The sequence below is a fragment of the Pristis pectinata genome, chromosome 3 (genome assembly GCF_009764475.1).
Source record: "Pristis pectinata isolate sPriPec2 chromosome 3, sPriPec2.1.pri, whole genome shotgun sequence".
Lineage (NCBI taxonomy): Eukaryota > Metazoa > Chordata > Chondrichthyes > Rhinopristiformes > Pristidae > Pristis > Pristis pectinata.
In genome coordinates this window covers 45,445,472-45,467,523 of record NC_067407.1, presented here as the reverse complement: position 1 = coordinate 45,467,523, position 22,052 = coordinate 45,445,472, and the positions used below count along the sequence as shown (strand labels likewise).

Below are 22,052 nucleotides of genomic sequence, written 5' to 3'. Positions count from 1 at the left end.
AGAGTGACGTAGATATAACTATTTTTTAAAGTGTTATTTTGGTTTCACTCAAGGATCAGCTTCCCCATTGTGTAAGTTCCTTCTTTCTCAGAATAAAGTTTTCACTGTAATTAAAAAGTAAAAAAAAAGCCACTACTGAAGCTAGATTTGCAAAAGTTGCGTATTTAAAAACATGTTTTCCTGCAATTTCATTAGCATTCCATCAATAACAAAAGGGATCAGACATTCCCTTGGGTTTCGTTGGAAGGAATTTTCGGCATCCAATTCGTTGATGATTGGGATTTTGTTTTTGAAATTTGCACTTGGCAATCATGGAAAACTGTGGTGTATTTTTGTAAGTTAAGGAAACCAGGCTGGGAGAAAATTTGAAATGCGTTGAAAGCAGTTATTGAAAAAGGGTCAATTCGATCTGTGAATTTTGCAAGACAGATTCAAATGAAAGCAGGCACAATCATTAAACCAACTGTCCTTGAGGCAGGGATTCGGCATGTCAAACCTAGAGCTTTGTCTGTAGATCAACTTCTGTGTGCAGAAGAAGTTTCTGACATCAATTCTAAATTTTCTTTTCACTAATTAGATCCTTTAACCCCAAATAATTTACACTTTGAAACATTTCAACACATTCTCAGTTGCACCCTTTTTAAAAAAAGGTATAGTTCAATTTGTTCTTTCAGATTTACTAGATGTATGGAGATAAATCTTCAAAACATTAAATTTACATTACTGGAATAACAGTGCAGTTGGAAAGCCAACCTGAAGGGATGCCTTTACGTGTTCCATGATTTATAATTAAATTTGTATTGTGTAGAATTAAATTGGTTACCCATTTGAATACCCTCATGGCCCTTTTTGATCATAATTTATGTAGATTATTAATTCTCATAAAACTAAATTATTTTCATTTTTTCTTTTGAAAATTTCTGCCTTTCTTTGTTCACTTAGGTTTCAGACACAGGCCAGTATGTCTGTAAGGCCACAAACATTGCTGGGCAAATGGATAAGAATTTCCACCTCAATATACATGGTAAGTTTGTTTTGAAGAAGTATCGTTTGTGTGTGGATATGGAATATACAGCTAATCAAATTTGTTTTTAGATGAAAGAATGAAATAAGCTGGCAATTTCCTCTTCCCAGATGCAATCATTGGAGTCCATCGTCAATCGGTGTTAGTTGCATAACATTTCAAGACCAGAAATTCAGCTCTGGCAGTTTTGGATTGGCCATGCTTTGTATAGAGCGTTTATTTCCATTGACAGCAGTAGAATTAAATATGATGGGCTATGTACATTGGCAGCTGATCTGATATGATTCTCTTGTGCTTCTGCCAGAGGCTCAGTTTTATATTCAAAATCCAACATTATTTCTTGGCTAATATGAATAAAAGCAGAAAATGCTGAAATACTCAACAGGTCAGGCAACATTTGTGGAGGGAGAAAGAGTCAGCTTTTCAGGTTGATGACCTTTGATCAGAATTAGGAGAAGTTAGGAATAAAACATGTTGCAGAGAAAGAGGGAGATGGGTGGAGAGGAGAAAGGGGAAGGTCATTGTTAAGATGAAGAGCAGGAGAGACTGGGGGACACAGTGTTGACTGAAAGTGAGTGGAAAGGCCAGAGGATAACAAGAGCTTTGCAAGGAGGGAAAAGAAAATATTGGTTGTATTCAGTAGATCAGGCAGCATCTGTAGAGAGAGAAACAGAGTTGACATTTCAGGTTAATGACCTTTCATCAGAGTATTCAGTTCTGATAGAATATCATCGACCCAAAACATTAGATATTTTAGATATTAGGTATTTATTTATTAGTCACATGTACATCAAAACACACAGTGAAATGCATCTTTTTGTGTTACTGAGAATGTGCTGGGGGCAGCCCGCAAGTGTCGCCACTCTTCCGGCGCCAACATGGCATGCCCACAGCTCCTAACCTGGACGAATTTGGAATGTGGGAGAAAACTGGAGCACCCGGAGGAAACCCACGCAGACACACTGGGAGAACATACAAACTCCTTGCAGACGGTGGTGGGAATTGAACCCGGGTCGCTGGCACTGTAAAAGTGTTACGCTAACCGTAACTCCATTTCTCTCTCCAAAGATGCTGCCTGACCTGATTACTTTCTGTCATTCTGCTTTTATGTCGGATTTCCAGCATCCGCTGTTTTGTTTTGCTTTTGGTATGTCGGGAAGGTGTAATTTGGACAAGAAACATGAATTCTGAAATTACTGGAAGAGCAAAGAGGACGGAACTAAATGCAGGAAATGTGGGATGCCAGAGGTTGTTTTTTGACATCTTATATGTGAATTATAACAACTTGGATGCAAATAAGAATTGTTTAATTCGTGGTATATTTGTACAGCTGTAGGTTTCCTTATCTCTGAGAGGGCACCTTCTATTTCCTCCCTTAAGCTACAAACTGTCAAGACAGCTGCAGGCTGTGCCCACACCCACTTCATGTCCTACATACCCTTGTTATGTTTGGATTTCCACTCCTTCATCAAAAATCTTATCCTTCCCTAAGTAAACCAACCGTACGATCTTGTTCCTGGCTTCAAAAGTCTGCTTCCACTAAAAAGGAGCTTATTGGACAGGCCAGAGTACCTCACAAGCAATCAAGTACTTTTGAAGTGTTGTTCAAACAAACACTGAAGTTTGTCTATTAGCAACAAGATCCCATAAGGTGAAGTCAAAAGGCAGACTAAAGCTTAATTTAGTGTCTTTCTCCAAAAACAGTACTTCCAATGATGCAGCACTCTCAGTATGAAAAAGAGTTTTATAATGTACGAATTATTTCCAGTATGGCCCTGGAGTGTCAGCCTAAAGGATAAAAAATGATTTGTTTAAAGCCTTTCATGATCTTGGTCATCCCAAAGAGGATAAAGTATTGAAGTTGTTATGTAGGGCAAAGTGAAAACTAAAATGCTCATGGCCAGGTCACACAAGCTGAAGAGAGATGTGGTCCAATAATCTGTTCATCACTTTAGGTGATGTTATTTGAATTTGGCTTGGCCCAGGCCACCAGGGAAACTATCTGCACTTTGGAAAATACTGCATATTTTTACATCCATTGGAACAGGCGATTTGGCCTCTATTTCACCTCATGCAAAAGATAGCACAGCCGTTCCTCAAGTTACACAAGTGTGTTCCTGGAAAACTTTTTATAAAGAACATTTTCATAAATCAAAACGTCTGGGCGAAATGCCTTATGGGTCTTTCTGTATTGTTTGTTTCTATGAGAAGAGAGTGTCACACTATTCATTATTGCAAAAAATAAATCTATAAGTCACAGACACATGCCCCAGATAGTTAATGTCATTGCAGTAAAACTTCATAAAGTAAACATTTGTAAATCTAAGAATACCTGTACCCCCAACAGTGCAAGACTCCCTCAGTACTGCACTGAATTTTTGTCCTGCATAATAAGCTCAAATTCCTGGAGGATTGCTTCAACTTCCCAGCTCAACATCACAAAATCTGAGCTCAGTAGTCTTGAATGAGCAACCTTCTGGCTCAGGAACATGTGTGTTGCCACTGCCAAGGCCAACATGTGAGTGCTCTCTCCTTGTTTAACATCCACATTCTCCATGACCTGAGAGATATCTCTGTGTATGTGAGGCACACAGAAGAAATCTAATGTGTTAATTAGTCACTATATTTTATTAAAATAATGAAACAAATTGCAAAAATTCAAGACCTGACTTCTGGATTTTTGTTTTTGCGGCACTTCAAATGGCGACAGAAGTGGCTCAGTGCCAGAACCAGGGACGTGGAAAATTATTCTACTTATTTCGGAGCTATTTGCAGAAGCAAAGTTATTATTGCCATTATTGTTTCCCGACAGAGCAATTCATTCCCCTGCACATGAGACTGCACTTTCATTTGGTATGCTTGAAGGACATCATTGTCACTGGCATTCTTTACTCAGCATTTTGAAAATATTAAATGCATTTACTCCTGCCAAAGTGTGTCATCAGAGCATAAAAGTATACACTATTATGTGCTGCTTTTTGCATTAAAACAGGTGTTGCTATCTTTTTGAAGAACCATCCCTGAGGTGTCCAGTTATTTTTCTAACTTTATGCCCTGAGCTATATAATTCAGGAAGCATCCCAGATTAAATCCCAGTACTGTAGTAAATTAGCAGCTCCCAACCCTCGCAGGAGTTGATTTCACCCACTCCAAATTTAAATAGGGTAAAATTAAACCAGCTCATACCTTTGTGTGCATGCGCGTTTGTGTGCATGCATGTTTTTGTGTGTGCATTTGTCAGAATGTATGTTTTCACTGCAGGTAAACATCTTTCTCCAATGCAGTTTTATGTCAAATTGTATTACAGCAACAGAATTTCAATCTCAAGTATCTCTTTTGAACATGCAAAAGCAGAGGAGTACAATACAGTAACAGGCTTGCAAATCTTGGCCATTTTTCTGTGCTGCCACATAAATTGGAAGGTTTGTTATGCTCGGTATTTGCCAGGAAAAGCATAAAGAAATAATTATACATCATTCAACTGTTCTATTTCTCATGCAGTCCCACCTAGAATTGAAGGCCTGGCAGAGGAAAAAGTCAATGAGGTCATTAGCAATCCTGTCACTTTTGCCTGCGATGCTACTGGCATTCCTCCACCGACATTAACTTGGCTGAAGAATGGGAGGACCATTGGTAAGATGCTGCTGCTATCTTGGCACTGAACTGAATGAAAAAGGGAGACGTCTGCTTGCATTAAGATAGGTAGATAATGCCCCCTAGTGGTATAATTGAAATACCAGCATCAATTCAGCATTATCTGGAAAAGAAGAATTGTTTTTTTTCCCCCTGCTATTGTTCTCTTTGGAGAGTGGTCTCACTTTAATTCCAGTATACCTAGTAAATGTCAGAGTGCCACAGATTTTATTTAGTTCACTCACTTGGAATGTTTGATTTATCTTTTGTGCAAATCAGTACTAAAATGTGTAAGATCGTTTCACACTGTGATGCTGTACAATACAGAGAGCAGAGTACATTTGAGTGCAGAGTTTTATTTTGACTTTGAGGATTCAGTAAGCTGTACCGTTGAAACAAAAGGAGAATTGCTGCAAACTCTCAGCAGGTCACGCAACATAGGTGGAAATAGAAATGTAGTTAATGCTTCAGGCCGAAGACCTTTTGTCAGAATTCTGGCAATGCTGCTGAATCCATACAGATTTTCTGACTAATTTTAAAGTTGCCTGACACGAGTTATGTTGGAAGGGGTCCCTTTTGTTGTCTTGACATGGTGCCTGCGGACATGCTTCTATTCCCTGGGCTGTGGTTGTCCCTTGAGCGCTAATCACGTGACATATGATTGTGTGACAGCAGCACTTGCCTGCAGCTTGCAAATGTTATTTTAACTTGCCTTATGGTAATTGAAAGTCTTTGTGGCCCAGTGTGAGTGGTTCCAAGAATTGGGATACAGTGCACAGACAGGAGAAAGGAAATACTTTGCCACAAACCACATGTGTATGTTTCTCTCACACTGCTGGCAGTATTGTCTGGGAGATCTATCCTTGATCTGTCCTATTAACTGGGAGATCTGTCCTGGGAATGTGCCCTTGATTAACTTCAATCAAACATAATTCTATTTCCATTTCTAGAATATTGGAATAGAAATTTTCATGATGAACCTACCACCTGTATTAACCTGTAAACTATTGACCATTCCTTAGTAATTTCACATGTATAGTTGACCACAGAAATCAGAAAGTCACCCTGCTCCTGCAGAAGGGAATAGAAATAGGAATTGCTTAGGCTATTACATTGAAACATTGAATGCAGGAGTCGGCCATTTGGCTCTTTGAGCCTGCTCTGCCATACAGTTTGATCATGGCTGATCATCTATCTATCAAGTACCATCATCCTGTTCATGACATAATCTCTCCTCATACAGCAGTCCCTCAAGAATCAGGCTGGTGAACCTTCGCTGCACTCCCTCATTAGCAAACCAGAGATAGTTTGGGGTGGAATTGTGTAAACTCGGCTCATAGTTGTGGAGTTGGCATTTGTTTTGATGAAAGAAAGTTTAGAAAGTTTAAAGAACAAGGACAAAGCGATATGGAGCTGCAAGAGATTGCAGATGCTGGAATCTGGAGAAAAAAGTAAACTGCTGGAACAACTCAGCAGGTCGAGCAGAATCTGTGGAGTCAAGGGGATGGTCAATGTTTCAGGTTGAGACCCTGCATCAGGAGAGTGTAGAGGTAAGATGGCCAGTATATACAAGTGAGAAGGAGGGGTGAGACAGGCTGGTAGGTGACTGGTGGAAACAAAAGAAAAATATCAATTAAGAGATTGAGCCAGGTGGGGGTTGGGAGGGGGAAGGGTAGAGACAGAGGCTGGTGGTGATAGGTGGAACCAGATAAGGGAGGGATGATGCAGATGGCACCAGGTGGGGGAGGGAGAAGGGGTAGGAAAGGTGACCCGAGGGAGAAGAAATGTGGGCAATGGGTAGACAGAACCAGGTGGAAAAGGGTGATGAATCTGGGTAACACGGGTGAAGGGGGTAAAAGAGGGAGAGAGACTCTGAATGGACTGGTGAGCGTGGGTTACCTGAAATTGGAAAATTTGATGTTCATACCCTTAGGCTGCAGGCTACCCAAGCGAAATGTGAGGTGAGACCATGTGTAGATGAGAAAATGTTTCACAGTGCACCTGTGCTCTGTCCATAATGACCTTCTTGAGCTTCCAGTTTCATGTTGTTACAATTCTCTCTTCCCGTTTCCACTCTTGTCTGTCCTCGGCCTTCTGCACTGCATGAGGAGGCCAAATGCAATAGAGGAACAGCAACTCGGAAATACTGCTGTAACCTGGACTGCTAAATCTGGCCCACAGATAATCTTGTTAAGTAAATAATCCCAATCAAAGGTTGGCCAAACTGCTTGTTGTGCATCCAGAAGGAACTAACACAGATGCTGATAATTCTTAGCAGCTCTGATGGTATCTATGGGGGGAAATAATTAGGGTCTAGAAATTGGTCCACCAGATATATTTGGCATTAAAATAGCATTGATGAATGCTCTAACAATGTTTCTGAAAGTGTCATAAGAACAAAAACTTTGTGAGGTTCACACAACAGCGTTGACGGGTTTCCCTGTGTAATATCCCACTGGAGTTGACACGGTTGGTTGCAGCACGTTTCCAATTGATGTATCGCGCGTTCTCGCAATACGCAGCATGCAGCCAGCTTTCAGAGATGTGCCACAGTACAAGCAACACTATTCCACCTGCAGGGGAATGTTGTTACTGCATGAGTGGATGCTGCATTAATGAGAGGGGACGTTGGTGAAGGGTCTGAAGGACCTGCACAGCCTGAAGGAGCTGTGTTCTCTGTGCATGGTGAGCACCGAGACTCACTCGAGCTATAGCTGGACATCTTTGGCAAGAGGTTGCAGGGAGATCTCCAAGGACACAGCAGGAGTCTCTGAGTGTCTGCGGTTTGGGGAAGCCTGCAATGCAAGCAAATGCCTATATCCTGCCTGCTCTTATGGTCTGAAGGAAAAGCATCTGGAGCCGCCTTTTCCTCAGTGCAAAGTTTGGGTCACCTCCCTGATCCAGCAGTGGGCAGCAAACTGTGAGATGGGGCAGAGATCAGCAGTACAGCCTGGAATGATCATAGACTAGGAAGCTTAGCATGACTGTGACTCTGATCTCCATGGGCAAAGTAATCAAGGCAGTAGTGAGGTTGTATCAGGGGGTCGCAGGTCAAAGTGAGGACGCAAGAGTGCAGTTTAAGTGTTGGCCCTTTAAACAGCATGGGAAAACAGGCTTATTAAAACCTGGTTGTTCAGTGATTCAATAAGAATGGCTGGTATCCAAATCAGTGAAGTTGAAAATCTCACAGGAGACAATTTTTTTTTGTCTTCACTCTGATTATTTCGATGAGTTTTATGTCAGAGAAACATGCTTCGGAGGTGAAATATGAGCATTGTTTCTCCAAAGGGCCTTGGGCATCCTGTTCTGTTTGGGTTAACTTTACTTTCCACAGCACAGTGCCATTTTATTGTGAAACTGTGTGAAGAAGTTTCTTGCCCAGTGTTTTAGTTCTGATAGGTTATCAAGCTGACTGGATAATACTGTTTCTCTTTCTGAAAAATATTTTCAGAATAAATCTGAAATAAATAAAATGTTCAGAATGAAGTGCTTAGCTACCCTTCAGTTGAAACTAATTATACCCTTTAAATAGGTCTGTATTTGCTTCTTGGTTGATTTTATATAGATAGCTTTCATGTATACAACACATATCCTTTCTGTATGTTTAGATATTCTGCACAATGCATTTCCATTAAATCATGTAAGCTGAATTTAAATGGAAAATTATTAAACAGTTAAATCATTAATAAGCTCAATTTATATTTTTATTAAAGACTAACAAATGAGGAAGAAGGGGGTGTTTACTCCTCTTCTAACTAGGATCAGCCTAAACAGAATCAGCATATCTCAAATGAATATGAATTGTTTGAATTTTAATTTTTCTATTATCATTTGTTCCTAAAATGGACAATGGATTCTAACAAGAGAACCAATAAAAGAATGTTCTACTGTGTTTTCTTTTCCTTCAGAAAATGCTGAGTCCTTGGAGATGCACATTCTATCTGGAGGCAGCAAACTGCAGATTGCTCGCTCACAGCTTGCAGACAGTGGCTCCTATACCTGTGTGGCAGCAAATGTGGAGGGGGTGGCTCAGAAAACCTACATCCTGACAATCCAAGGTGGGCAAGAGCCAAGTGTCCTGAGTACTTTTCCTGCTGCTTTGAGCTTATCATTGGATCATCATAACAGGCTGGTTGCTGTATCAGAATCAATTTGCTTAGTTTGAATGCATAAATAGAAAGAACAAGTCGAAGACAATCATATAGCAAGTGCAAGAGAAAGAATACATAAGAAACCAACCCCAACTTTCACCCTCCCAATCTTTGTCATGTCAACGTCAATGAATGATCAACACAGAACAATGCCAGATTTAATGAAAATGGTGTTCTTTAATAAACATCCACATGCCTGAGTCACCTTAGGCACCCATTTTCATCCAATTACCATTTGTCTGTTCAGTCTGAACCAGACAGGTAACAATCACGAACTCCAAGCTGAACCTCAAATCCCAGATCTCTTCAACAATCAGGATCTGCTATCACTACTTTTGCAGCATCAGCAGACTTCACCCTTGCCTCACACCTTCCTCCCACCCCACCTCTATTTTCATTACCTTTGAGCTCAGTTTCTTCAGTGCTGCTTTTTGCTAAGTAAGCTCCAACTTCATAAAGTCATAATCAGTCCTAAAAGAAATTCCTGCACTGTGCCATTCCTCTTAATGCATCTCATCCGATTCTCCAACCATTGCACTGTTCAAATTATTTGCTCATATTTTTAAATTCCCCTCTGGGATTGGAGCTTCCTGACTCTGCATTCTCATGTCCTATACTCCAAACTCTTTCCAAGCTCTCAACTCTAACCTCACACTTTCCCCACTCCATCTAAATTTTGGTGTCTGCTTTGTAAGTGCTGGAGTGCACTTCAAGATCCAGCTCAAAATCTGGCTGCACAACCATGCCTTAAATTATCTTGATTAAATCTGCTATTGCTGGGCATTTGTTAGGATGTTTATGTTAAAAATACTGCATGTTTGAATGTATGTGTCAATTCTGTAGCTATTTAAAAGAGGAATAATGTAATTTTGTTCTAGTCCAATGATAATTTTTCTCCTGAGAAGTCATTAATGTGATCATCTAAAGTAATAACAAGGTTTGGGCAATAAAGGGAGGAAGCAGGGACTAATGATTTGGCAGACTTCAATAGAGAGAAACTTGGGTAGGTACAAAAGAAACAGCTGTTATTGCCCAAAGAATCCCTTGAATCTCACTAATTCATTCCAGTCCAGAACTCCAATTAAATTGTTCTAATTATTCTAACATAATGAGGAACCGACAAACTTGAAACATGGAATAGTAGTATGACAATCTCCTGTTAAACAGATAACAATGAATGTAATATTTTGCATTGCAAATACATTTATATTTGTTAAAAAGCTTAAATAAACACGATGGTTCCCATGTCCATAAATTAGGGACTTCTCGCATCATTACAGAGAGATTAGAGAAAATTAATGTGAGGGCCCATTTGGCGTAACAGCTGTAGGCAAAATATGATAACAGAATAGAACTAATGGAGATATTGCTTATAACCCAAGTCAAAGTAGATTTGCAAGACATCAGATATCCTCTATGTATTTTCAAGATTATGGAGTGATTGATGGGAGAGTTGAATCAATTGTTACTATTGTGAAAGCTTCAAATACCAGATCAAAAGAAATAAACCAAGAAGAATCAAACAGATTCTTTCCACCAAAGAATTATAGACCTGGGCAGAAAGTTGCAAGGCAATTGCTGGAGAATCATAGTAAGTGCATTCAAGGGGCAACTAAGTACCTTAATGTAAAGGGAAGACATTTGGGGTTAAGGTAAGAAGCAAAGTCCTTGAAGTTGCAATCTTGCATAAGGTATCCGGCCTGTTGAGCAAACTGACATTCCATCTTTATAAAACCACCATAATTTCATACCCATTGGTTTTAGAGATTTTATTGAAATTGAAATTTGGATTGCTTCCTCTGTACTAAGTTTTTCTGGCTGTTGCATTACAGTCCCTCCTAGTATTTTTGGTTCCGAGATGCCCAGTGAAGTCAGTGTTCTACTGGGTGAAAACGTGAAGCTGGTTTGTGCTGCTGATGGCATCCCCAGACCTTCAATACAGTGGCTTAAAGACGGCAAACCTCTGAATGATGCTGACGATAAACGAGTCAGGTAATTTTGAACCTTTAATCTTTTCTTTGTGCCTTTCAAAATCATGGAGGTAATTATCAGATCCTTTTACCTACATTGTTTGCGGAAACGTGTAATATAAATTGACATATACAGACCCCACACTCAACCAAATACCTTTTTTACATACATATTGTTTCCTTTCATGTCCCTTCATTTATTTCCATCCTTCATCCTAATCAGCAATGTCAGCACTTTGAGATGAAGTGCAATACTTCTCTCTTTGAAGCCAGGTGCAGTAGCAAACACCCCTAATTATATCAGTGAGGGCACAGAACAGGTTAAAGCTTACTTTTAATCTGTTCCAATCATTGACCGAAGAGTCCAAACAACAACTGTATGAAATTCTATGACATATTCCACCTGTCAGTCTCAATAAGCCTAACAATTTGGTGCGAACGATCACTTAATTAGTGTTATGATAAACTAACCAAATTCATCTAACTTCAGATGACTGTCACCCCATTGCATAAGTTGCTTTTGTTTCAAGCCCCAGAATTAATGGTGTTTTTCTTACAAATTTTAGTTGCAAACATATTTTCTAGATTTCCATTGATGAATAGTTACCAAATCAACATAATGGTAATTATTATTAATGATTTCATGTGAGACCCATAATTGAGTTGTGGATGTATTCACGTAATTACCACAATATCTGGAGATTCTTGTAACTGATGTACATTTAAAGTTGTTTCTCGATGGATTTTAAACAGTATAGTCTTCTGTGAAACATTGTGGTATGGCATTCTTGTGAATATTCTCTCAATCTCCTGCCATGTGTCAGGCAGAAGACCAGAGAAGTTGTGCAAACAGCTGCCAATGTGGTTTCCACTGCAGTAACTCCAGGAGAGGTCAGGCGTAGCTGTGCAGAACATTTCATGCTGTGTACTTCAGTGAAGAAAAGCTTGCTGTTGTGATTTATATACTTGTTGTGGCTATGTTCTGTCAGAGTGAGTCCAGATGGCAGCACCCTCCACATTAATGGGACAGTGACTGCAGACATTGGTAAATACACTTGTGTGGCCACCAACTCTGCTGGTGAGGAAGATCGGATTTTCAATCTCAATGTTTATGGTGAGTAATGTCAGTGACAAACTTAGAACTTCCCTAAAGCTCTACTGTTCTTAGTTTTAACTATTAAAAAATTGCCAGAGATGGAAAGTATAAGATTGCTAGGTAGCTAAATAGGTAATCCAACATTTAGATGAGCCCACATTCAGTGCCTGGTCTGAATTGAGTTCACTGACCTCACCCAAGGCAACAGTCGTGATGTTCTCATGGTTTCATTGTCCCCACGTTACAAATGGGAAAGTTACCTTTTCACTTCATTCACAAATATCTCCAATTACTTCAAAATATGCAACAACTGTTATAATAGGCTACAGTATGCAACCACTGTTTATAGCAAGCTATGGTGATAAAACCAGTGTGAACATCTGACAATTTTGGCTGAGTTGATACTTTCATCACGACATGGAAAACTTTCTCTGCTATTCTTTGAACAATGCAAGGGACACTGTTAATCATAACGACAAGAGTAAGCATTCAAGACTTGCTTAAGAAGTCAATTGAGAAACCACAACCTGTGCAATGGAGTGTTTTCTAGCACTGTAAGATTATGTGGATCATGTGCCGAAGTTTTGAAGTCAGGCTTGAGTTTCATTGAGCCAAAGAGAACTTCCAGCTGGATTTTGATGTTTTAGACAAGGTTCGGAAAAATCTCTGATCACTGTCCAGTGACCTTTTCTACAACATCTGCATGTAAACTGGATCCTACAGAGTCAAGTAGCTTTCCCAAATTCACTGACTTGGCTCACAACCAGAATGACAGTTTGGGTGAGGTACCAGGTCAGAGCAACATCCAGAACATTGGTGGCTTCAGGAGAAAGAAGAATGAGAAATGAAGCTTAATCAATTTAACTTGATGCATGTAAAATAAATCGTTGGCTTATTGTATTATTTTTGGTACTGAACAATATTAATATGTCATCATAAACTATATTTAGCTCCCTTTTTCAGTCTTTCTTGTAAAATTTTAAGTGCTTTTTAAGCATTTATTCAACTAAATATTTAGAGATCTGGAAAATAACCTTTCAGATTTATATTATTGTGCGATTCGGGGATCCTAACTGACCTATTTATAAAATACTAAGTCATGAATATCTACTAACATGTCGATATCATTTCTGCTCCAGTTCCACCAACCATTCACAGTAATCAGAAAGGGAACCAGGAACTCACTACCATATTGGATAACTCTATTAACATTGAGTGTAAGGCTACTGGCTCCCCTCCTCCACAGCTCAACTGGTTAAAGAATGGACTTCCTCTGCCCATTTCATCTCAGATCCGGCTGCTCTCTGCTGGGAAAATTCTGAGGTTAGTTTTCTGGAAGGCGGTGTTTTTTTTAATTGAATTTGTAAACTGAGGGGGTCAAGGCCCATTTGGTGCAGAATACTCAAGCTAGTCAGAGGCAAATGTTCTGCCACATCTGACTGTTTCAAGCCACGCAGAAGACTGAAGAAAGTAATCCCAGGAAAGCTTGAATTGGAGATGGTGCATTGAGTCTTGATTTACTCTGAGGATGCTGAGAGGCAGAAGGGTTATAAAGGCACATTAAGAATCAGCAAGTGAGCATTGGGATTACTTTCTAGCCTTAGAACACTGGTACCTCATGATATACTTAGGATGCATTCCCAGGAATGAGAGCAATACTGGAATCAGAGCTCTCAAGGGTTATCGTAGATCGTACATATCATACATCATGATGTGTTACTGACAGTACTTCTATACTGAAAACCTGGCACTGCCCCAGCAATAAATCACCACCACAGCTCAGTGCAGAGAGGCTGCCTGGGAGGACTGGTGTTGGGTAGGCTCAGGTGAGCAGTACAGCTGCTCAGCACTGCAAGGTGGGGCACAGGGCTACACCCTGACCAGCAGGATGACCGTGGATATTGCTGAGGACTGGCAGCATCAGCTCCATCTGTTGACAGACCACCGGATCCTACAATCTCTCTCACCACCTGCTGGATGTGATATCTCCCTATTTCTTTGTTTGGCTGCACATCTGTCCCCAGCCCAGAGAGTTCTCTATGGTCAGCTATTTGTCCCCAACAATGGCCTGCACTCACCTCACCATGCCAGTCTGGGTGCAGCCCTGAGCCCCGCGTCTCAGCACCGAGCAACCACACCAATCACTGCAGCCTCACTATATCAACCCATGGGATGATTCATTGCTCGGGGAGTGCCAGTGGAAGGCAGGGAGTCGCACCAGGTTTCCAGCACGGTTGTGGGAAGGGCAAGGAGTCACGCCAGGTTCCTGATGAAGCAGTACATAGCTCAAGATGATGTCAAGTGTAGGGGTTATGTACCTGTGTGTGTTCAGCCCAGAGGACCATGAGCACTATAATGAATTAGCACTCTAGGAGGCAGCACCAGGTAGGCTACCAGTGTAATGGGCAGGCCCAGTTCATTCAATTGAAGTGCCATTTTGCATTTACAATGATTGATAAAAATATGGACTTTCAAATAAAAGTGGGAAATGCTGTAAAGGTGTGGAAAGAAGATGGCTCCTAAAAGCAAAAAGGAAGATCAATCCTGAAAGAAAATTTCTGCCTGATTTCAAAGTGATTCTCTATCTCCATCTGTCAAAAGATCAGAGTTTGCAAGTTTGATTTTATTTTTGGTTTTCAATAGTTATTTTTGACTATATAATTTAAGAATAATATTTGGCCCCACATTGCCCAAAAAGTAAAGTTTAACTGGAAGTTTTAGATTAATTCATATCCTGACTAAGGAATTCTTAACACTTGTTATTTCCTGATTTAAATGGGAGGTTGCTAAATAGGTTAACTTAAGGAAAGATCAAGTATTCCCAGAGGCACTTCTATGAAGTAATTGGGACAGTCACTTGAGTCAGCAGCATCAATGGTAAAGAATAGCCAAAAATGTGTCCACAACAAATAAGATTATACAATATCACTGCCCCCAAACTCAACTCCAAGATGAAGCTAGATAGTCAGTGCTATTTATTACTCTTTTACAGAATTGTGCGGGCACAAGTTTCGGATGATGGGACATACACTTGTGTGGCTTCGAATCGAGCTGGTGTGGACAACAAGCATTACAACTTAATAGTGTATGGTGAGTTTACTAACAGGGATCATGCACTACTTTACACTATCTTCACTTTGGGCTGTGGTTTCTAAGCATTTGCAATTATATGTTGTGGAAAAGAGTTTGTTTACACTGCAAATTTAGTATCATTGAACAGCTTCATTGACACATGTGCCTGCCATAAGGATGAGCAGCAATGAGGTCACTTACACAGTATTCTTGCATTATTGACTACAATTACAGTCTGAAACTTGTCTTAGCAGCCATTTTTCTGCTTGTGCTGAAATGTCCCATGATCTGACAGTCCCCTTCCCCTGGGTCCTCCAATGAGAATCCCCAAGCCCCCTATCTTCCTAAACCTTCTGGCTCACCTGGATGTCCAGGAACTGCTGCCTAGGATTTTATTTTATTGAACAATGATCATACAGTATCTTGTGTCTCACGGGTTGAATTTATCATGTGTTTGGACTTGATTTAGTGGTTATGGCAGAAGGATGCGTGAAGGTTGAATGTGGAGGTTGAATGTATCGGGAAAGTTTCTGCTGATCAGTGGCGTAATTGTGAATATGCATATAAAGAACATGGTTGCAATTTTGTTGGCAATTACAAGCAAGGGAAGTCTGCGCAGACTACACTTTCAGCATGAGCAGAGTTTGGTCAAATGATTCATTACTTCCCGTTGCTTTCTTTGCCTCCCGCAGTCCCTCCGAGGCTGGATGGTGCTGGTGGCACCGATGACCTCACAATAGTAAAGGGAAATCCAGCATCCCTGACGTGTGTCACCGCTGGAACACCAACTCCAACGTTAGCCTGGCTGAAAGAAACACAGCCTCTCAAGCTGGGCCCTCACATGACGGTTGGAAACCAGGGAATGTTGCTGCAGATTTCTGCAGCTGAGGTGAAGGACAGTGGAAAGTACACCTGTGTGGCAGCCAATGAAGCTGGGGAGGTCAGCAAACACTTCAGTTTGAAAGTGCTTGGTAAGTCAAATATGACACACCATTGAGAATGAAGGAAAACACTGGTAAATAAGACTTGACATTGACCATGGGCAATCGATGGAGGCAGCCATCTTCTCGGCAGAGAGACTTCAGAAACTTGTTCCACAGAAAAATTCCCGGGGCCAGAGTTCACAGGTATATCATGATAGTTGGCATTGTAGCATCTACAATGCCGCAATGCCACAGAAGTGTGGAATGGTAAACTTTAACACTAAAGCCAGCCCAAAGAGAGTGACAGAAGTAAGTCAGCACATTGAAGAGTAACTGGTCAATAGAGTGAAAGGATTTCCTAGTCAAAAACATATTACTTATTTTTATTATCTGTTTTGAATTTTTACCTTATTTGGCTCGGAGACTTATTTCCCATGCATTTACCTTCTTTTGGATCATTTGCTTCACTCATGCACGGAACTTAAAAGAAAAATCTAAGTTTTATTTTCTGACATATTGCAGATCCACCTCGTATCAATGGCTCTGATTTTACAGAGGAAACCTCTGTGGTGGTGAACAATCCCTTAGAACTTCACTGTGTTGCCACTGGCATCCCTGCTCCTAAACTGACCTGGATTAAGGATGGACGGCCACTGCCTCAAACAGACACCATTCACGTTCTTCATGGTGGTGAAGTGTTGAGAATAGAGAATGCTCAGGTGTGGTGCAAGCCCCTATTCAAATTGACTCTATTTCTGTAATTTTTCACCAATAATTATTACCATGGGAAAATGTGATGATTTTATATTTCATTGTAGGCTTTGCTTTTACACTAGAGCTTGCTTATAAAAGGAGTGAATTAGTAGCCCTGAGTTAAATGATCTACAATCACTCTAATTAAATAAAGTATCATCAAATGTTTTCAAGTTCACAAAGAGATAATATTACCATTTGCACCATTGTTGAATTAAAACTTAGAAATCCCAACGGTCTGCCTTTAAGTTCTTAAAGTCCAGTTTTAAATACTTTTGAAGGCCCTAAAAGAGGGTGCAATTATACACTGGTGTTACTCAGACACAAATGTGTATTTTGGAAAGACTTCCCAAACAATGGGTTGCACCATCAGTGGGAGTCATATTCCCAATGGCTGGAGTGGTTTTCACACTCTATCTAGTGTGATCTAATTTTCTGTCCGTCTCTCTCTCTCTCTCTCTCTCTCTCTCTCTCTCTCTCTCCAACCCCCTCCCCCCATCCATCATTATCTCAAACCTGGACCAGACCTGGCCAACAAGCTCCTTGCTACTCTTCCCTCTTGCAATTTCCCTGCACATAATTCCCTTTGGTGTATTCACTCCCACTGCTTCATTGGTAAAGGACCTGGTGGGGTAAAAGGAAATGCTCTCTTCCTACTCTGCTGCTGTCCATGGGCTGCAGGTAGTGATCCTAAGGTCAAGCTTAATGCTTTATAGACTTTGCAAACCTTGTGATCTGGGCTGCAAGTTTTCCCTCCCCCTGTACTGTTTGCAAAGAGTGCAGTTCTCAGCCATATGGGTACTGAACAGTTTATGGCAGAATGCAGGGGATTTTTAAAGAAACAATTTCTAAAACTGAAGTCCCCAAATATGCAGTGACTTATACATTGGGCTTTGCAGTATTCCAGAGCAAATGTAAGGCTTCTTCCACAAACTGCTTGCACACTGCTAATCACAGTTTAATCTGGTATCACTGGTTTTAAACTACCACATTTGTATTGTATTTTATAAATGAATGCAGTTTGATTAAAATGTGTAAGTGTGCCCAATTCATGTCCAACATAAATATCGATCCACAGAAATGATCTGATGATTTCTCTGATGATTTATCCTGTAAAGATTAAACTAAACCCTTTTCAAGTCTGATTACCAAGTTCAAAATTAAGGAGCGAGCAATGAAATAGTCCATTCAAACTAATCAGGGCTGGTTATTACATGCTAAAGTTTCTTTTTCCTCGTATGTACATTTTGTGAAGTTAATTTACTGGCTTATTGCAGTATTTTTAAAGGGAAATACTTAGATATATTTTAGTACAGTGCTATGCAGTACCTATGCAGTATAATTGCTGGTGTACCTCTGCATCAATTTTTGGTCAGGTTTCCCCATCATGTCTATGTGGCTAGAAACATAGAAAACCTACAGCACAATACAGGCCCTTCGGCCCACAAAGTTGTGCAGAACATGGTTCTTCAATGAAAGTGAAAAGTTATAAGGTTTTAAGAATCTGGCACAGTGATTGTTTCACAGAAGTGATGTGAGATGTCTATCACATCAATACTTTGTTCAGTTCAGCAATTTCACTCCCCAGTTATTATTACTTTTGCAAGAAATTATAAAACATCAATACAAAAAAGGCCATTATAAACAAAAGATGTAGATTAGTTTAAGGCATTTGTGTTTTTTTTTCCCTATGGCAGGTGCAAGATACAGGTAGATACACTTGTCTGGCATCCAGTACAGCAGGAGATGATGACAAAGAGTATTTGGTGAGGGTGCATGGTAAGTCAACAGAATACACAGACACGCCATAGAGATGGTTTATTGACTCTGCAAATTCTGAATAACTGATGCAGCTTATTGTCTGTCCTTGTGGCACAGGCTTTCAACTGAATTTCACTGTACATCTGACCAGATCTAGTTCCATCAAGGCAGAGCAACTCAGAGACATTGAATCTTCGCAGGTTTAACAAGCACAACAATTCTCAAAATCCTTTTATTTGGCAAAGTGATGCCAAATGGATGTAATTCTGTCATTTTGCTGGAGAATCTGGTGTTGTAAAATTAGTCAAACATGATGTGGGACTTCGTTCACTGCACCAGCAGCAAAGAAATAAGTTAATAGTGCACATAAAATTGCATCCATACACAGGTGCTTGAACATCAAAAATCAGGATTTTCAGTTTTGGTTTCCAGAGCTACCCCAGAGATTGGAGTAGGTCAAGTCAGATTGGTGAGAAGAAAGCTGCACTGTTTGCCAGTACAGGTGGCCATCCCTCATCTGACCCATGCCTTTGAAGAAATCTGAGAACTAGCTTCCATTCTGCTAGAGGTTGAACTGTTACCTTCACCAGCATTGTAACTTAAAGAAGTATCAAGTACTGTACATGGCCATCCAGTCTAAATTAGTCTGGAGTTGTACAGCACAGAAACAGGCCCTTCGGCCTGACTCATCCATGCTGACCAAGTTGCCTATCTGAGCTAGTCCCATTTGCCTGCACTTGTCCTATATCCCTCTGAAGCTTTTCTACCCATGTACCTGTTCAAATGTCTTTTAAGTGTTGTAATTGTACCCGTGTCTACCACTTCCTCTGAGTATTACAATATTCTTTTTAATTTGTTATAGTTCTTATTTCTAAAGCTGATAAACACATTGTAGACAAAAACAGACCTGGCACAGTTAGATTCTTGATATGACTACTTGTTACAATGCCCCCAAATGAGGGAAAAGAGGGAACTTCCTGCAAAAAAAAATTTATCACTATTGCTGATTTGAGTATTTGCGTATTGATCCCCCTCTATACATTTATATATTTTTTTGTGGTCATTGCTTTGTTTCCTTACAAAGTTCTAAAGGAAAATTACATAGATAAATTGAACCTGTTGGTAGAATAAAGCAGATTCTGGGGAACTCTACAGTTTGGGAACTGGGCTATTGAGTGATGTTCCAACGTTTGATTAAGTTGGAGATCTCACAGGAATGAGACACAACCCTGAGTGTAGCCAGACTCTGAGCTGAACTATTCTTCCTTCCATGAGGACTACAAGCTCAGGTTTCTATGGAATACACGCTGGAAAAGTCAATTGTGAAATCATTATGCTGATAACATCCGAGTTAACCCTAGCATTTTACAAAAAACTGAAGCAGATTCTATTTCTATGAGTAGCGAGGAACTTATTTAGACATTGTTGTTTAGTTTTACTTAAGTTGTTGTTGTACTTCTGATGCAGTTCCACCAAACATTGCTGGTCAAAGTGGACCGCAGGATTTGGCAGTGCTCAGGAATGGACAGGTAATCCTGGAGTGCAAATCTGATGCTGTACCACCTCCAACACTATCCTGGCTAAAGGATGGCAAACCATTAAAGGTAGGATCCAAATTTGGGTATATAACACAATATACAAATGTTATAAATACAATATAGCCAATAACACAAAATTTGGGTATATGGCTCCATTAGAAGAGGGAGGCAAACTTAGGTTTTTGGATATCTGATAGGTCCTTGCATACCATGGATTTTTTTTGGTGCAGTGATTGTTGCATGTAGCAAATGCCATAAGCAAATCTGTTTGTTAGAAAAATCCCATAAGCAATGAGATAAGTAACAAAAGGATTCCTCAAAACCAGACTTAGCAGGGCCAACTGTGGTCTGTGGCAGAAGCAGTTACTTCAATTCTGTCTCAAATTAGGACAGTAATTAGAATTCCAAGCAGCCCAAGTGCCTGGCTTCTAAGATAAGATAATATCTTTATTAGTCACATGTACATCGAAACACACAGTGAAATGCATTTTTTGCATAGTGTTCTGGGGGGCAGCCCACAAGTGTTGCCACGCTTCGGCACCAACATAGCATGCCCACAACTTTCTAACCTGTACGTCTTTGGAATGTGGGAGGAAACCGGAGCACCCGGAGGAAACCCACGCAGACATGGGGAGAACGTACAAACTCCTTACAGATAGTGGCGGGAATTGAACCTGGGTCGCTGGCGCTGTAAAGCGTTATGCTAACCGCTACACTATCACTTCAAGTCTCTGTGCTATTGCTGGTACTCTTAGGTATTCCTTGACATAACAGCTGTGAAGTTTATGCTTCATTACATAAACCTGCAGGCCACTCCTCGTATACGTATCCTGTCCAGTGGAAGATATCTTCAGATTAATAATGCAGAGCTTGGGGATGCAGCTCAATACATCTGTGTAGCAAGAAATGTTGCAGGGAAAATGACAAGAGAGTTCACTGTAGCAGTAAATGGTGAGTATATGCGTTTTAAGTCCTTCCCACCTTCTGACAATACAACCGTGATTAGCACAATCTATAATCATGGGAGAGATGGATGGAATTATGAAATTCAACTAATATTTGAATTTTGAACTGATGCCACAATTGTAGGAACAATAAAAGCACAGACTTGAGATTTAGCTTACCAAGAAATTAAATTACTGTGTCATCAGAATCCAAGAGTCATTATTTCAGGTTTGCATGCTAAAACAGTATTTTGAGAATTTCCAGGTGGTCGGGTGTGCAAAGTTTTATAGATGTTATTTCTCAAGATGAATTATGCAGAGAGGGCTCCCACCATAATTACAAAGCTGACACCCATTTGGCACTATTTCCTGAATCGTAAAATCAAATAACTTATGTGCATGAAGAGTTAAAATGAATTGTAAAGGTGCAGGGACTCTGTTTTATACAATATCTGCTATGAATGGAAGGTACTTAATTTTCAAAAGATGATTTTTTAAAAATTCTTTACAAATGTAGCTTTAAACATGCTAAACTGGTACTGATGCTCTGTTGCTTTTAACATGCAGTTGCCCCAACGATTGAAAGTCCACAGGTTGTGACTGCCCATGTGAACCAACCAGCAGTACTCAAATGTGTAGCGAGTGGGGTACCAACTCCTCAAGTTACCTGGAGAAAGGATGGTGCCATTCTTTCAGCAAGCAACCTGAGGTCAGGAACCATTTTTATTTGTGTACTATTTGATTTTTTCTGTGGTGGGAAATGATTTACCACAGAAATACTGAGCACACTTTTTTTTTTACAGTTTCAGTGTCTATTTTTACCTCCTTCAATAGATCTATTAAATAATAATGCAGCCCAGGAAGCATTTGCCTGACAGCTTTTCCCCGTCAGCCAGTACTTAGTAGTTTTTTTTGTGTCTTGTGGCCTCTGTTCATGGCCTGCCTGGATGGTGCTGGTCAGAGTGCAGTTCTGTTTCCCGTCTCTCTCCGGAGGAAGGATTATTAAGAGCCAAATTAACCCTAACCACAAAGAGATCCTATTAAAGTAGAATTATTGATCCTGTGAGGATTACGGTCATTAATGTCAGACAAATGCTTGGTGCATATGCCATTCCCATCTCCAGTATTTTAACAGAAGCTTTAATTAAAAAGTATTTTTACAGTCACAAGATGTGCAAACTGCTGGC

The 22,052-nt window shown here is 40.2% G+C and overlaps 1 protein-coding gene across 1 annotated transcript in view; it reads left to right on the top strand.

Annotated features, from left to right (window-relative positions):
- hmcn1 (hemicentin 1) overlaps positions 1-22,052 on the top strand; it is a 361,968-nt gene that overhangs the window by 280,397 nt on the left and 59,519 nt on the right. The window contains 13 exon segments of the mRNA XM_052011513.1: positions 943-1,024; positions 4,526-4,657; positions 8,566-8,715; positions 10,641-10,800; positions 11,768-11,892; positions 13,014-13,197; positions 14,867-14,964; positions 15,639-15,917; positions 16,392-16,588; positions 18,320-18,401; positions 19,851-19,987; positions 20,731-20,872; positions 21,433-21,574. Of these exon segments, the coding sequence (XP_051867473.1) occupies positions 943-1,024; positions 4,526-4,657; positions 8,566-8,715; positions 10,641-10,800; positions 11,768-11,892; positions 13,014-13,197; positions 14,867-14,964; positions 15,639-15,917; positions 16,392-16,588; positions 18,320-18,401; positions 19,851-19,987; positions 20,731-20,872; positions 21,433-21,574 (1,910 nt within the window).